At 46.5% G+C, this 17883-nt stretch overlaps 1 protein-coding gene across 2 annotated transcripts in view; it reads left to right on the forward strand.

The window, feature by feature from the left end:
• Positions 1-7561: 7561 nt before the first annotated feature.
• Positions 7562-17883, forward strand: part of FBLN5 (fibulin 5) — an 80453-nt gene continuing 70131 nt past the window's right edge. The window contains exons 1-3 of one of the 2 annotated variants that reach the window (XM_032287613.1): positions 7562-8161; positions 13029-13083; positions 16510-16561. In XM_032287613.1, the coding sequence (XP_032143504.1) occupies positions 8145-8161; positions 13029-13083; positions 16510-16561 (124 nt within the window). In that variant the 5' untranslated portion in view covers positions 7562-8144. Of the gene's footprint in view, positions 8162-8236; positions 8673-13028; positions 13084-16509; positions 16562-17883 lie in introns of those variants that run through there. The other variant, XM_032287612.1, reaches the window with a different exon arrangement.

Below are 17883 nucleotides of genomic sequence, written 5' to 3' on the forward strand. Positions count from 1 at the left end.
TAATTTAAATTAAGACCAATTGTTTAAAATTACTTACATAATTGTTTTTTTCTCCTAGAGACAGGGTCTCTGTCACCCAGGCTGGAGTGCAACGGTGCAGTCATAGCTTATCTTACTCCTAGGCTCCTGCAATCTTCCCGACTAGGCCTCCCAAAGTGCTAGGACTACAAATGTGAGCCACCGTATCTGGCCTGGTACAGGAATGTTATTGAAATTTGACATCCCATGAGTATACACAGAGAAGTTTACGTGGCTTTGGGCCAGTTAGGGTGTGGGGGGTCCTGACGAATCCTGGACCCTGTGCTACCCTTCGTGGCTGTGACCTGAGCCCGAGGCCTCTGTACTTTGCATCCTCTTTGTCCTGAAGTGAGCTGCTATTTGATCATTGTCCACCTCTGCCCCAGGGGAGTGCAGGAACTTGTGCACCTGTTACACGCACAGCACAGAGCAGTAGGAAGATGGCGCCCCTCCAGCATCTGCCGAGGCTCCTCCCACCACCAATCCCACTCTTGCGGTGCCAAATTGGATGCTGCAGGGAGTGGAGCCCAGGTGTTCTCCAATTCTCCTTCAGCTTGTCTGGGGCTCTACGTGGTCCTCGAGTCTCAACTCTCACCTCCTGGGTTGAACCCAGGTAGTTTCTTACTCTGCTTTCAATGTTCTGATCCTCTCTACTTCCTGACTTCTGCCCCAAATTTATTTTCCTGGGTACAGAAAAGCTGTTCTGGTACGTATCATAAAATTTATCTACCCTATGACCTTAGAAAACCTTTCTTCCAGCAAAGCCTGTGTTTCAAGGCTCTTGTCTCATGATAGATTCAAAAACATCTAATTTGAAATTAAATTATCATACTTCTGCTGTCATAATTTCTCATCCTAAGCCAACTTCCAATGCAGCTTTAGATTTGAGATTTTAAAATAAAATGTTCCTTAGAGTAATCCCAGGAGTAATTAGAGATTATAGATTAAGAAGGATAATGTTAAAAACTCACAGTGCCCATAAATATTACTGCTAGTTTCACAGGTATCCTGAAGGAAAGGAGAATGAGGCAAGGGAAAGGGAAAGAAAAGAAAGTCAGACCTTTATCACACATGATAAAGAGGAAAAAAATCTATAGAAACTCATTTTGAAATTGTCACATAATTCTTCACAAACAAGAAGCTCGAAAGAAGAGTTAATACACTTTCATGAACCCCCACTCCAGCATTGATAGTTAACATGGTTTCGCCAGTCTCGTTTCATTTGTCCTCCACTAGTTTAGTGGTCTTTCTAAGTGATAAAGATACATTAGAAATTATCAGATCTTACAAAATTATCAATGATCCTTTATTCTCTAACACCTAGTCTGTATTCAGATTCTCTCATTATATCAAAGGCGTGTCTTTTCACACACTTGGTCAATGCAAATCAGGACCCAAATGCAATGCCGGTGTTGCATGTGCTTGCTCTGTTTCTGCAGCAGTCATTGGCCCCTGCCCTTGCATCCATTCACTGTCCAGTCTCCTCCTTGCTCTGCTGGTATCCTGCAAATTTTTCTTCTCAAGCTTCTTTGCCACTGCTTTCCCATTGAGTTCAGCCAATGGGAAGTACATGTGTGAGACTCAAAGGATGGGAGGAGGGAAAAAGCCAAGGCATTTCTCCCAGCCCCTGCCTCTGACAGTGACCGCATCTCCAGTCCTCCAGCAGCCTCCACCTGATTCAATTCTTTTTTTTTTTTTTTTTTTTTTTTTCTGAGACGGAGTTTCGCTCTTGTTACCCAGGCTGGACTGCAATGGCGCAATCTCGGCTCACCGCAACCTCCGCCTCCTGGGTTCAGGCAATTCTCCTGCCTCAGCCTCCTGAGTAGCTGGGATTACAGGCACGCGCCACCATGCCCAGCTAATTTTTTGTAGTTTTAGTAGAGACGGGGTTTCACCATGTTGACCAGGATGGTCTCGATCTCTTGACCTCGTGATCCACCCACCTTGGCCTCCCAAAGTGCTGGGATTACAGGCGTGAGCCACCGCACCCGGCCCTGATTCAATTCTTGTAGGCAGCCTTAGCCTCCTGGGCTCAAGCAATCCTCCTGCCTCAGCCTAACGGGTAGCTAGGACTACAGGGACACACTACCATGCCTGGCTAAGTTTTAAAATGTTTTGTAGAGATAAGGATCTCACCATGTTGCCCAGGCCGGTTTTGAACCCTTGGCCTCAAGCAATCCTCCCACTTGAATATCCCGAGTTGCTGGGATTACAGGTGTGCACCACCTTGTCCAGCTCTGATTTAATTTTTTCTCTTGAGACAAAGTCTCACTCTTGTCACCCAGGCCGGAGTGCAGTGGCAGGATCTCCACTCACTGCAACCTTCGCCTAGCAGGTTCAAGCAATTCTTCTGCCCCAGCCTCCTGAGTAGCTGGGATTACAGGTGCTTGCATCATGCCCTGCTAATTTTTTTTATTTTTTAGTAGAGACAGGGTTTCACAATGTTGGCCAGGTTGGTCTTGAACTTCTGACCTCAGGTAATCCGCTCGCCTCAGCCTCCCAAAGTGCTGGGATTAGAGGCCTGAGCCACTGTGCCCCACCTCTGATTTAATATTAATAGTCACACACATCATTCAATCTATAATTTTGTGAGTTTTCCCCCAATTTGACAGATTGCTTTACAAAAAAATAAAACTCTTTGTCTTTCAAACCACAGTGGCACAGTGAGGAAATTAAGCCTCATTGGAACCAGAAAGATCTCATTGAGAGGATGATAACCTCTTACGTTTATGGTACAATTTGCATTTTGTTGTTTTATGGTTTTGATTGTGTTTGATTCTGATGATGAGAGGTGGAGCAGATGATAGGATTTCCATTTTGCAAGTGAAAAAGCAAAAACACTTTTTTGTTTTGTTTTGAGACAGAGTCTCACTGTGTCACCAGGCTGGAGTGCAGTTGTGTGACCTCAGCTCACTGCAACATTTACTTTCCAGATCAAGCGATTCTCCTGCCTCAGCCTCCCAAGTAGCTGGGACTACAGGTGCATGCCACCACACTTGGCTAATTTTTGTATTTTTATTAGAGACAGCGTTTCACCATGTTGGCCAGGCTGGTCTCAAACTCTTGACCTCTGGTGATCCGCCTGCTCAGCCTCCCAAAGCCTGGGATTACAGGTGTGAGCCACTGCGCCTGACCCACCAAAAACACTCTGAAGAGGAAGTGATGATCTCTGGAAGCTGGCAAGGGCCTTTTAGCAGTTCATGCCAAAGGAACCTTTTTCTTTTTAAAATACATTTGCTAGATCAGGAAATGCTATAGGTAACATGTGTTTTGATGTTAGCAGAACACTTGACAAAGCATCTCACCAAGTGTTTGTGGACCCAGGGAACCGTTTTAATGGATAGGAAGCTCATTATGTAGAAGAGGAGGGAACCTGCAAAGGGGAGAATTTGAATCCATGGACATTAGTTACATAAAGGGAGCAGATCTGGGTTCAGCTCAAAAAAGAACTTTCTAATAATTAGAGATGTTCAACAGTAAGATGGGCTCTTTGTGAGAGAAGTTTGTCTCGCCTGGAGTCAGACAATAAGCAGTGACCCCAAAATAGTGAAGAAAGAGAAGGAATTCGTGCCAATCTGGATGGATTGCTTCACTCCAAATGTCCCGGTAACTTGTTTTTTTTTTTTCCTGAGACGGAGTTTTGCTCTTGCTGCCCAGGCTGGATTGCAGTGGTGCAATCTCAGCTCACTGCAACCTCCACCTCCTGGGTTCAAGTGATTCTCCTGCCTCAGCCTCCCAAGTAGCTGGGATTATAGGCGTGCACCACCATGTCTGGCTAAGTTTTATATTTTTAGCAGAGACAGGGTTTCACCATGTTGCCCAGGCTGGTCTCAAACTCCTGCCCTCAGGTGATCCGCCCACCTCAGCTTCCCAAGGTGCTGGGATTACAGTCGTGTACCACCACACTCAGCTTCTGGTAACATTTTTATTGATAACTCTGATAAAGCCAAAGAAGTCACGTTCAGCAGCTCTGTGGTTGTCAAAGCTGAGAGTGGTATTTAATACTTTAGACAACAATTTATGTTGAGAAAGATCTTAAATAGTGGATAAAAATGTGATGAGGGCATACGTCAAACCTTGTTCTTGCTCGAAAAGAATTTGCAGTCCAAGTACAGGGCGGAGGAGACGCTGTTAGGTAACCTGTGTATTACAGGTTGTTTTTGTTGGTGCAAATTCAGTATGAACCAAGAGGCTGAAACTGCCAGAGGAGATGGACAGGCTGCCTCGGGGTCACAGGGCACGTGAGGACCAGTTGAAAGCACCTGGGATGTTTATCCTGGAGACGAGAATAATAGCACAGGCACGGAGCAGAAGCGTGACAGGAAGCTTGTTGTGTCCAAGTAGGGGGAGCCCCTGGCTTTAGAGGGGAGAATGAGATTCCACAAATGGTAATTACGTACAGGGAAGTGGATTTGGGTTCAACTGAAGAGAAAATTTTCTAACAATTTGAGCTATTCAATAGTGAGATGGGCTGTCCTGTGAGGTTGTGATTTCCTTGTCCACAGAAGTGGATAATTTATTATTTATTAAGGATATTTTGGAGGGCATTGTGTAGGGAATGGAAACATGGACATAGTGAAAATCAAAAGGATAACTTTTTTTTTTTGAGACAGAGTTTCGCTCTTGGTGCCCAGGCTGGAGTGCAATGGCTCGATCTTGGCTCACCACAACCTCAACCTCCCAGGTTCAAGCGATTCTCTGCCTCAGCCTTCCAAGTATTTGAGATTACAGGCATGCGCCACCTCACTCAGCTAATTCCGTATTTTTAGTAGAAAGGAGGTTTCTCCATGTTGGTCAGGCTGGCCTTGAACTCCTGACCTCAAGTGATCCACCCGCCTCAGCCTCCCAAAGTGCTGGGATTACAGGTGTGAGCCACCGTGCCCTGCCAAAGGGATAACTTTTACTTCATTCCCACAACAGCCGTGAGAGAGATGTTATCATCGCCATCTTGCAGATGAGAAAACTGAGATGTCGAGAGGGTAAAACCAAGACTCCCACCCAAGTGTTTTATTCCAGGCTTCGTTTTCTTGCCCTTTCCAACCCTACACTTTTAAGATGGAAACAACCTCTCATCCAAGATGGGTCCCAGGACCATTCTGCTTCCAAGGGTCTCAATTTGCTTATGTAGGAAACAGGTGTATTGATTTCCTCTCCTTCCCTGTTCTTCGGGAAGGTTGACAGTATCTGCGAGGCGAATGGACTGAGTATCTTAAAACTCTTCTTACTCTCACAACTAGTCCTACGTAAGATATTTTAAGTTTTATTATTTTCAATATTACTCGTATTTTGAACAGGTAATACAGATACAAGGTACAAAATTCAAGTTATACCAAAAAGTGAGCAATGAGGAGCCAGTTTTCCTCTCCTATCTGTTCTCCAGTTGTCCACCCAGTTTCCCTCCTAGGAGAGGGTTACAGACCACATGTGTATACCCCCCAGATTCATATGTTGAAATCTGAATCCTCAAGGAGATGATTCTAGAGATGAGGCCTTTGGAAGGTCATTAGATCATGACGGTGAAGCCCTAATGAATGGGACCAGTGCTCTTATAAAAGGAATCCCAGTTTCTGGTTGAGTGCCGTAGCTCATGCCTGTAATCTCGGCATTTTGGGAGGTGAGGCCCACAGATCACTTGAGCCCAGGAGTTCAAGAACAGCCTGGCCAACATGGCAAAATCCCATCTGTACTAAAAATACAAAAATTAGCCAGGCGTGGTGGTATGCACCTATAATCCCAGCTACTTGGGAGGCTGAAGCAGGAGAATCACTTGAACCTGGGAGGCAGAGGCTGCAGTGAGCCAAGTTTACACCACCACACTCTAGCCTGGGTGACAGAGTGAGACTCCATCTCAAAAAAAAAAAAAAAAAAAGACCAGTTTTCCTCTCTCCATCATGTGAGGACATAGTGAGAAGACAGCCATCTGCAACCAGGAAAGGACCCTCACCAGAACCTGGCCATGTGGGACCCTGATCTTGAACTTCCAGCCTCCGGAACTGGGAGAGATAAATGTCATTGTGTAAGCCACCCAGGCTATGGTATTCTGTCACGGCAGCCTGACCTAAGACCAGTATTACGGTTTCTCACGCACCCTTCAGGCAATGTCTTTTTTGTACGTGTACAAGCAAGAACTTATTTTTTTCCCCGCAAAAACAAATGGCATGCTATACAAAGAGTTCTGAAGCTTACTTTTTACATTTATTTCTATACTAGGTCAATCTATCTGAAATTACCAATATTTTACTGCTTTGACCCACAGAATATATTGGAAACCCTTCAATATCAGTGCATATGGAGCTGTTTCAGTCTTTTTTTCGAAATAAGATATAACATACACAAGATTTCACAAATACTAAGTGTACACACCCCTACATAACCATCACCCAGATCAATAATTTGAATATTATCAGCACCCAGAAGAGGCTGAGCCCCCTCCCAGTCACTACCTGATTTTGAATTTTATGCAAATGGGGTCGTCCAATATGTACTCTTCTGTGTCCAGGTTTTACTTGGTTGTACAATAGTCCCTTTGGAAGCCTCTTTATTTAACCTGTCGCTGCCTTGCTAATCCACCTTAAAGGTGCTTACAGTATTTTACTTTTACAAACAATGGGGGGATGAACAAGCTTATAAACATAATGTATTTTAAAAAATGTTTTATAGGAAATTTCAAACACATACAAAGTAAATAGACTAGTATAACAGACACAGCTTCAACAACTATCCACATTTTGTTATTCTCCTTCGAGTAGAATTCCATTTATTTACCCCCAAAAGTGCCTTGGGGAAGGCTAAATTTGTAGACAACAGAGGCTCAGTGGTACCCATGAATAGCTGTGTGACTATGGGGAAGTTACTTAACCTCTCTTATCTTCACCTTCAATAAAATGGAGATGATCATTCCTATTGCTTAGAGTGGTGGTGAGGACAGGGGACCCGGATCAGGGCCTTTTCCGCCGCTGGTAGGAAGATGCAGGCGGAAGCAGATGGGCGTGGGCCACAGTCAATCCACTGGTGTTTTATAGAGTGAGTGCCTTCTGTAGATTTCATTGGACAAACGTGCTCCAATGGCTTTAAAAATAAACGGGAAAAAGAAATAGGCTGAAGCCTCCACTGGAATGAATGCAAAGGACTTAGCATGTCTTATGTCTGTCTCCACCATTCTGCTTTTCCAGACTGTCCCTTCTTCAAATCACCGTTTAACTTGTTAAAACCACTTTTGAGCCAGGGCACACTTTTCCATGAAGAAAATGCCAGGGAGAATCGGGGGATGAGGGCGGGGAGAGAAGAGCGTCCTGACTAAGGCTTGCATTGCACAAGCTCAAGTCCGGAATTTGCACCAGCGGGATTCCATCCTCCTCCTCCTCCCTACCCCCCGGCTCCCCACCCCTTCTTCGGGAAGATCGCGACTCTCCAGTCGCTCGTCCCAAGCCTCTGCTTCGTAGGTTCTTGTTCCCCAATCGATCGTGGAGCTGCGTGGGTCGTGAGTTCAAGTCCCTCTCCTCCCGGAGGCGACAACGTTCCCGTGGGTCCCCGTGCCACGCAGCGCGGGCGTGCACGCCCCTCCCCGCCGGGCCGCGCCGCCAGCCCCGCCCCGCCCCTGGGTGGGAAGGTCAAGGGCCCCGGCCCTCCCAGCCCCCCGCACCCCTGCGCGCGCCAGCCCCTCGCCTCCTGCCCCGGCGCTCGCAGCGAGCGCGGCCGAGGAAGGGCTCTCCTCCCAGCGCCGAGCACTGGGCCCTGGCAGACGCCCCAAGATTGTTGTGAGGAGTCTAGCCAGTTGGTGAGCTCTGTAATCTGAACCAGCTGTGTCCAGACTGAGGCCCCATTTGCATTGTTTAACATACTTAGAAAATGAAGTGTTCATTTTTAACATTCCTCCTCCAATTGGTTTAATGCTGAATTACTGAAGAGGGCTAAGCAAAACCAGGTGCTTGCGCTGCGGGCTCTGCAGTGGCTGGAGGACCCCGGCGCTCTCCCAGTGTCCTCTCCACGACTCGCTCGGCCCCGGTGGAATAAAACACCCGCGAGCCCCGAGGGCCCTGAGGAGGCCGACGTGCCCGAGCTCCTCCGGGGGTCCCGCCCGCGAGCTTTCTTCTCGGCTTCGCATCTCCTCCTCGCGCGTGTTGGACATGCCAGGAATAAAAAGGTGGGTTCTCGGCGCCGGACTTTCTTTCTCCAGGGTCTGGAAACCTTGCTAAATATCCGATGGGTGGAAAATGGTTATGGCTGTGATTCAGGCGGTGTCAGGATATTGGAAAGGCATGAGCTAGTGATGCAATGATATTGTTAATTATAAAAAGCTGCGCCTCTGTAATTTCCATCTTGAAGCGTTCTTTTGGGAGTGGGTATTTTCTAACAGTTTCAAAAGTCAGCATCAGAGAGGGCTGCGAAATTCTCAGCTCTTCATTTGTCTTTCTTTTTTGGAAAAGGCAGCAACTTTGTCTTTTAAGGAGTTTTTGTATATGTTTTTTAAATTTTGGGAGGCCGATTGCTAGTTCACTAGCAATTACTGTGCCGCATCGGCTGATAGACAAGCAGACGGGCTGGCTGAACATCGCGGGGCTGGATTTGCTCTATGTCTGTGTGGGATCCTCAAAGGGCATGGGACCCAGAAGTTTCAAGCCAATGAGAAGTGGGAACTGCAGACAGAGATACATGTAAGCAAATGTTTTGCTCTTCTTTAAAGAAATTGCAATTCCAGCTAAGTCATCCTTAAGCCTTGAGGAACTTTACCTAGATGACATCCACATTGTCTTTATTCACTGCACTCTTGAAAACATGCTGCTTTGAACAAATTAACCGTGTGTGTGTGTCTGTGTGTGTCTGTGGGGTGTGTGTGCATGTGCTGAAAACTAAGCTGTAACAATGTCATCCTAGACTGGGACCAGCACTTCTGTGATAGGCAGTCCTGGATTTGGTTGGTCTCTCCGGCTTTCCTTGTGTTTTAGGCTGAGGCACAAAATAGGTGAACCCACCTGCTTCAGAAATTTCCAGGACCAGTTATGGGCACCAACCGGCCTCCCCCAGCTATTCCTATAGTCAGTTCATTTCTGAAGTTTCTAGTTTTGTTTTGTTTTTTTTTTTAATCACAAGGTGCAGCTATTCCTGATGCTTTGAGGGCAATGGTGCTTGTATATTCTTTCATTTTAGCAAAATCCTATTAGCCTGGAACCTGTTTGGCTCCCAGGACTGAGCCGTGGCTCTTCCAGGAGGCGGGCTTGAGGCAAGACCTGTCCCGGGGCTGCCTCTGGCCAAAGGGAATGGGGCTGCGGGGAGCAGGGGGAGAAATGGGGTTAGCATGCCTTTTCCACTAGCTCTGGAAGTCCACTGCGTTGCAGTCAGCCTGTTCTGTCTCCAACATAAACGAGACAGGGTTTTATAACCAACTGAAAGGAAACTTCATGTGAAGAAACAGGAAAACATTGAAATTCATAATATACAGACTGGAAAATAAATTTGTTATTGTTCTTTCATTCCTTCCAGATATAAATCTGGCCATTGCAAATATCAAAAAGCCCCGGGATTTGGCTCTGCACTTTATAAGGTCAGAGCTGTCTCCAGGGTTCTAGGACCTGGCTCACACAGGCACTTAGATGAAAACTTGTGGACGGTCAGTGTCTTTCGTTTTTGGATTGGTGACTAGATGAAGAAAGTAGCCTTGCATCTCCTAGGATCACACCAGGGCTCTATTCCTGCAGGATGTCGCCTAAACTCCAGGTCCTCTAATACCCAGGGTTGCTGATTCCACCGAGCTATGTGTCCTGAAAAGAAGGGATTATATTGTTGCGATGCACATTTGTAGTAACCAGCCACAGAATTTGGCCACGTCCCCAGGTTCACGGCCCTGTTGCAGACGCCTTCAAGAACACCTTCTCCAGGAAGTCTTCCCTGACCTTCCTATCGCTACTCACAGCCTGGCTGTTATGGCACCCAATAGGTATTTCTGTCCGTACCCTTGATGAAGTGTACAGACATTGTGTGATTCCCCAACTAGTTCTCAAGGGCAGTGGCTGTTTCATAGTTCTGCAGCTCCTCTGTCTAGCATCCACATACACAAGCAGTAGCTGCTTGGATCAACTGCTGTTGAACTGAATAGAACTAGATAAAGCTCTGCTTATTGCATAGATTTTTTTTTTTCTTTTTTTGAGATGGAGTTTCGCTCTATCACCCAGGCTGGAGTGCAGTGGCGTGATCTTGGTTCACTGCAACCTCTGCCTCCCGGGTTCAAGTGATTGTCCTGCCTTAGCCTCCTGAGTAACTGGGATTACAGGTGCCTGCCACCATGACCAGCTAATTTTTGTATTTTTAGTAGAGACAGGGTTTCACCATGTTGGCCAGGCTGGTCTCAAACTCCTGACCTCGGGTCATCTACCTGCCTCGGCCTCCCAATGACCTTGGTTGATCCACACCCCTCAGCCTCCCAAAGTGCTGGGATCACAGGCGTGAGCCACCATGCCCAGCCCGATGTTGTATTTTTTTCTACTGTAACCATTTTGAAGAGTCTAGCTGAGTAGTGTTAAATGTGTTCACATTGCTGTACAATCTCCAGAACTCTTTTTACCTTGCATGACTGAATCTCCGTACCTATTAAACAACAATTCCCCATCTTTGCCTTCCACTAACCCCTGGCTACCACTATTTCACTTTTTGTCTCTGTAATTTCAACTACATGACATGCCTTGTATAAGGGGACCCATGCAATCTTTGTCTTTTTTGTGAGTGACCTACTTCACTAAACATAATGCCCTCAGTGTTCATTCATATTATAGCATGTGTCCGAATTTTCTTCCTTTTTAAGGCTGAATAATATTCCCTCATATGTACAGTCTATACTTTGTTTATCCATGTATCAATCGAAGGACTGTGTCCACTTTTAGGCTATTGTGAATAATGCTGCTATGAACACAGGTGTACAAATACCTGTTCAAGTTCCTGCTTTTAGTTTTTAGGGGCATATACCTAGAATTAGAATTGCTGGATTGTATGGAAATTCTATGTTTAGTGCTTTGGGAGTCATCATACTATTTTCCATAGATACTGCACCATATTTACACCAACAGTGCACAGAGGTTCCGCTTTCTCCACATCCTAACGCTTGTTATATTCCTTTTTTTTTTTTTTTTTTTTGAGACGGAGTCTCGCTCTGTCACCCAGGCTGGAGTTCAATGGCACAGTCTCGGCTCACTGCAACCTCTGCCTCCTGGGTTCAAGCAATTCTCCAGCCTCAGCCTCCCAAGTAGCTGGGAATACAGGTACCTGACACCATGCCTGGCTAATTTTTTGTATTTTTAGTAGAGACAGGGTTTCACCATGTTGGTCAGGCTGGTCTCAAACTCCTGACCTGGTGATCCACCCACCTCGGCCTCCCAAAGTGCCGGGATTACAGGCATAAGCCACTGTGCCTGGCTGTTATATTCCATTTTTTAATAGCCATCCTCATGAGTGTGAAATGGTATAGATTTTGTATTTTTATTTTATTTTTATTTTTTAATTTTTAAGAATTAAAAAAAATTTTATTTTTAATTTTTTCCAAATGGTCAGGCAACTGGATATTTTTATTTCTTGTGACAGAGTCTTGCTCTGTCTCCGAGTGTATGCCACCACCACACCTGGCAAATTTTTGCATTTTTAGTAAAGAGACACAGTTTCACCATGTTGGCCAGGCTGGTCTCGAACACCTGACCTCAGGTGATCTGCCTGCCTCAGCCTCCCAAAATGCTGGGATTACAGACAAGAGCCACCACACCTGGCCAGACTTTGTATTTTTAAAGCAGTCTTGCTGCCTAAAATCTTACTGGATGAAAGCCTGTGTGAGGCGAAGGGCAGAGTTGCAGGCTCCCAGAGGGTCCGTGGCTTGTGCATGCCAGAGCTGGCCTGAGCCCGGGTTGTAACTCCTCCTCCTGTTTTCCCGCGGTTTCATTTTCCCTGGGCTGCGCAGGTTCCCTGAGTCCTTTCCCTCAACAGAACCTGCTGGCAGCAGTTCCCAGAGGCCACACTCTTCAGGGTACTGCACCACCCAGCCCATCCACTAATGGGGGATTTTCATGCATGTGGACTCAATGCTCTGCCTAAGTGACTTCCTGTGACACCTTTCTTTGGTGCCACTCAAAGTGCCTCACATTCCCACTTTCTTCTTTCATTGTTTGGGGGCATCATGATGGCTTATTCACTCTGTAATCATTTCAGCATAAAGATGTTCAAAAGTCAAGCACATCTCCCATAAAAAATAAACACCAAGGAACTCGTTAATACCATAGTGGGGGGTTTTAGCTTTTTTTTTTTTCCCCTGAGACAAGGTAGAAATGGGACTTCACCATATTGCCCAGGCTGATCTCAAACTCCTGGGTTCATGCAATCCTCCTGCCTCAGCCTCCTAAAGTGCTGGGATTACAAGCGTAAGTCACTGCACCTGACCTTAGCCTTTTTTTTTTTTTTTTTCTTTTGGAAGCGGCAAAAAATCCTTTATTAAAAAGTGTGATCTAGGCTGGACGCAGTGGCTCATGCCTGTAATCCCAGCGCTTTGGGAGGCCAAGGTGGCCAGATCAACTGAGGTCAGGAGTTTGAGACCAGCCTGAACAACATGGAGAAACCCCATCTCTACTAAAAATACACAAAATTAGCCAGGCATGGTGGTACACGCCTGAAATCCCAGCTACTCTGGAGGTTGAGGCAGGAGAATTGCTTGAACCCGGGAGGCGGAGGTTGTAGTGAGCTGAGATTGCGCCATTGTGCACCAGCCTGGGCAACAAGAGCAAAAATCTGTCTCAAAAAAAAAAAAAAAAAAAAAAAAGTGTGATCTAACACATTATCCCAACGTAGGAGGCAAGTAGAAGGGGTGTGTTTCTGTCTGGGTGGTAGGGGTATCTGGAATCACCATGACATCTCTGGAGCACACCCCACCCCCTACAAGTTCAAGGTGATATCACTATTATACATCGTGGCTCCATGTGATCCACACTCCCCTAGACCTGAATCTGTCTTGGGCATTTATATGTGACTTTTCATCTCCACAGGATACTCACTGTTACCATTCTGGCTCTCTGTCTTCCAAGCCCTGGGAATGCACAGGTAAGATTTTTATTTTTTAAACATCTCTACAAGTGTATTAAAAACCAGAATGAGGGAGTCAGCCTTGCATTATGGAACCCTAGGATTGTGGAGGTGGGAGGGACTCTACAGTCATCTGAGCTCTTCATTCTCAGAGGTTAACAGTGGCAACTCAGAGAAAGTGAGAGTCGGCCCAGGTGACATGACTTGTAAGTGACAAGGCTGGGGATGGTACTCAGTTTCTTGACTCCCAGCCCAAGACTCTTTTATTTTATTAAGTTCTGGGGTATATGTGCAAGACGTGCAGCTTTGTTACATAGGTAAACATGGGCCATGGTGGTTTGCTGCACCTGTCAACTCATCACCTGGGTATGAAGCCCAGCATGCATTTTTATTCAGGTCACATGGCCTCATTTGTGCCCCTCATGGTAGGCCTCAACCTACCTTCATTGTTTTTTTTTTTTTTCTTTTTTTTTTTATTGCATTTTAGGTTTTGGGGTACATGTGAAGAACATGCAAGATAGTTGCATAGGTACACACATGGCAGTGTGATTTGCTGCCTTCCTCCCCTTCACCTATATCTGGCATTTCTCCCCATGCTATCTCTCCCCACCTCCCCACCCCCCTGTCCCTCCACCATTTCCCCCCAACAGACCCCAGTGTGTAGGGCTCCCCTCCCTGTGTCCACGTGTTCTCATCGTTCAACACCTGTCTATGAGTGAGAACATGCGGTGTTTGATTCTCTGCTCTTGTGTCAGTTTGCTGAGAATGATGGTTTCCAGGTTCATCCATGTCCCTACAAAGGACACGAACTCATCATTTTTGATGGCTTCATAATATTCCATGGTGTATATGTACCACATTTTCTCTGTCCAGTCTATCATCGATGGGCATTTGGGTTGGTTCCAGGTCTTTGCTATTGGAAACAGAGCTACCTTCATTGTTGAAAAGTATAATGTGGTCTAGCATTTCTGGGTGATGGTGCCTGGGGACCCCCATGGGTCTGCGAGTGTATTGTCACAGACACACCCCTCCTGGAGGAGATGGAAGAGGAAATGGGGGTTACACAAACATCTGAGCATGCTGCATTGTATAATTCAGCTCCAAACCTAGGAGGGCCCAGCCCTGGGCCGAAACCCCTCAGAGGAGTAAGAAGGGGGTGGGTGAGGCCAGGCTCAAGGCCTCAGGGATTCTGGGAGAAGCTTGCAGCATCCTGGACTTTGTAAAGCAACAGGAGAGATGGACCCTGGCCCTGAAATGTGGGTAGATCCCTCCTGAAAACTCCGAGTGGTCTCTCTATGTCTCTGGCTCGGGAAAGAAATGAGAGAATGACCATCTCTGAGCAGGCTGAGGGCTGCAGGCAGGTAGGGGAGCATTTTCTCTCTTCACATTAAGAATTTTGGGCCAGACACAGTGGCTTACACCTGTAATCACAGCACTTTGGGAGGCCAAGGTGGGTGGATCACCTGAGGTCAGGAGTTTGAGACCAGCCTGGCCAACATGATGAAATCCCATCTCTATTATTACTAAAAACACAAAAATTAGCCAGACATGGTAGTGGGCGCCTATAATCCCAGCTACTTGGGAGGTTGAGGCAGGAGAATCACTTGAATCCAGGAGAAGGAGATTGCAGTGAGCCGAGGTTGCACTATTGCACTCCAGCCTGGGTGACAAGAGTAAAACTCTGTCTCAAAAGAAAAAAGAAAAAGAATTCTGAAGTGTGTTTATGTCATTGGCAATGGGAAGCATCTTGGGAAGAGTAACAGAGAATTTTAGACCTTGTGGTTTTCTAAGCAGCCTCATGGCGTACACATGAAGACAGGTAGGCCCAGAGGGCAGCAGTTCAGGGTCGTGTTTACTGCACTTTAGGCTCTCTATATATTAACATACATCGTCCTTATCACCATTTTGAACTACGTACTACCCCCCATTTTACAGATGGGGAAACTGAGGCATAGACAAGTTACCCAGAGAGGAGGGGCTAGAGTGAGGATTCGAAGCCACATCCCAGTCCAGCAGACTTGAACCTATGCCAGCCCTTGAGAGCCAGGAATGGAACTGGGGTCTCCTGGCTTCCCAGCTTCCCGGCACAGCTTAGGCTCGTGTGCTCCGCCTCCTTTGCCCCAGCTCCCCGGGACTCCTGAACCCTCTCCTGGGAGTATAGGCCAAATCCATCATCTCCACAAATCAACCCACAGCTCAGGGAAGCCCAACCTCTGAAGCTGAATGGGAGCTCCTAGAAAATGTCAGGCCCCGGGGTCTTCCCAAAGAGCCCATGAAACACATGTTTTTTAAAAGTACATGAACTTGTAGCTCAAGTTGTATGTAAAAGCTATAACCCTCTGGGATTGTTGAGGTCTGTCTCTTTCTGGAAGCATCTTTGTGTCATCGTCTTGCTGAGGTTGAAATGGAGAAATTTACCCAATTCAACTTTTTTTTAGAAAACCGACTGCATCTCTGTGTAGCTTTTATTTATGTAGGGGATTTCATGGGGGCGAAGAACTCATATTGGGCACTTTGAAGGTGAGGTCGCACCTAAAGAAAGAGTCATTACCCTTAAAAGCAGTCTTATTCATTCCCAGAAAGGGGATGAACAGCGAGCATGCCACGTTAGGCTCAGCAGATGTGATTACTATTGTTCTTCATAACTAGAGCATTAAAAAACCTGAAAACAGGCTGGGCACGGTGGCTCACGCCTGTAATCCCAGCACTTTGGGAGGCTGAGACGGGTAGATCACAAGGTCAGGAGTTCAAGACCAGCCTGACCAACATGGTGAAACCCCATCTCTACTAAAAATACAAAAAATTAGCGGGGCATGATGGTGCATGTCTGTAATCCCAGCTACTCAGGAGGCTGAGGCAGGAGAATTGCTCAAACCCAGGAGTCGGAGGTTGCGGTGAGCCGAGATTTTGCCATTGTCCTCCAGCCTGGGCAATAAGAGCAAAACTCCATCTCAGAAAAAAAAAAAAAGAACAAACTTGAAAACTGTCTGCTGAAATGGGGCTATGAAGCAGTGATGCAGGGATTTTGTTGTTTTAATAAAGTTTTTTAAAAAAATAGAGATGGAGTCTTGAGGTTGGTCTCAAACTCCTGGACTCTAGTGATCCTCCCTCCTCAGCCTCCCAGAGTGCTGGGATTACAGGCTGGTCTCAAACTCCTGTGCTCAAGCAGCCCTCCCTCCTCAACCTCCCAAAGTGCTGGGATTCCAGGCATAACCACTACACCTGGCCTGGTGTGGGGGGTTTAGAAAGTAGTTCTAAGTGTAAAATAATTATAAGAAAAAATTTTAGAACAAATAGGGGTTATAAAACAGGTATTGGTGTTTTGGAGGCCTTTCTTTTTTGCTCCATTTCCCCAACTTTCTGTGTTGCAGCAATAGCATGTTTGTGGTAAAAAAGAAGCGAGGGAAATGACCGTGCCTGTTTCTGCTTTCTCCTTCCCTGCAGGCCCAGTGCACGAATGGCTTTGACCTGGATCGCCAGTCGGGACAGTGTTTAGGTATGAGCCACTGTGGATCCTTCATCGGGGTGGGGACAGTCAGTCCAGTTGCAGGGCCATTTCTTTCTCTGTTGCTCAATGATTAGCCAACCCATGGAAGAACACAGTGGCATGGAATGACTGAAGTCAACGTGCCCTTTTATTGATCACCTTCTTTGTGCCTGGCCATGGGCTAATCCCTGAGGGGGTGAAAGAATTGATCTCTGTTCTCTAGAAGGTTTCTATCTGGATTGGTGTTTCCTAGGGCTGCTGTAACAAATTACCACCAACTTAGTAGCTTAAACAATATCAATGTATGATTTTACAGTTCTGTAGGTCAGAAGTTTGACCTGAGTCTCCACCAGAATAGAATTAAGGTGTCAGTAGGGCTGTGTGCTTTTCTGGAGGCTCTCGGGGAGACTTTTCTTTCCTTCTGGTTGTTGGCAGAATTGAGTTTCTTGTGATAGTAGGACTGAGGTTCTGTTTCCTTGCTGGCTGTCAGTGGAGGGCAACTCCTACCTTTCAGAAGCCGCCTGCTTTCCTTGGCTGGCGGCCCCTCCCTTCATCCTCAAAGCCAACACAGCGAGTCAAGCGTCTCTCACTTTGAATCTCTTCTTTTTCTGTTGTAGCATCTCTCTGAACAATCAGCCTCTTCTTCTACCTTTAAGAACTCCTGTGAATATATCGGCCCCACCCAGAAAACCCAGGATAATCTCCCCATCTCAAGGTCAGCTGCTTAGCACCCTTAATTCCGGCTGCCACCTTCATTCCCCTTTGCCATGTAACCCAACATAGTCATAGGTTCTGAGGACTAGGAAGAGGAGATTTTAGAGTGTTTGTGAAGGGCATTCTCTTAGCATGCCATCTTTTGCAGTGTACTCTGCAAAAGAAGAGGAGAGAGTGATACCTTATGTCCAGGGTCAATAAAGCATTGATGGGGCCGGGTGCGGTGGCTCACGCCTGTAATCCTAGCACTTTGGGAGGCCAAGATGGGTGGATCACCTGAGGTCAGGGGTTCAAGACCAGACTGGCCAACATGGTGAAACCCTATCTCTACTAAAAATACAAAAAAATTAGCTGGGTGCAATGGCCCGCACCTGTAGTCCCAGCTACTCAGGAGGCCGAGGGAGGAGAACGGCTTGAACCTAGGAGGCAGAGATTACAGTGAGCTGAGATCATGCCACAGTACTCCAGCCTGGATGACAAATCGAGACTCTATCTCAAAAAAAAAAAAAGCATTAATGGAGGTCACATTTAAATTGGGTATTGAAGGATGAGTAGGATCCTAAGAAATGCCATTTCAGGGGCCGGGCGCGGTGGCTCAAGCCTGTAATCCCAGCACT

This window comes from Sapajus apella, unplaced genomic scaffold (genome assembly GCF_009761245.1).
Source record: "Sapajus apella isolate SASKATOON/1434 unplaced genomic scaffold, GSC_monkey_1.0 scaffold20, whole genome shotgun sequence".
Lineage (NCBI taxonomy): Eukaryota > Metazoa > Chordata > Mammalia > Primates > Cebidae > Sapajus > Sapajus apella.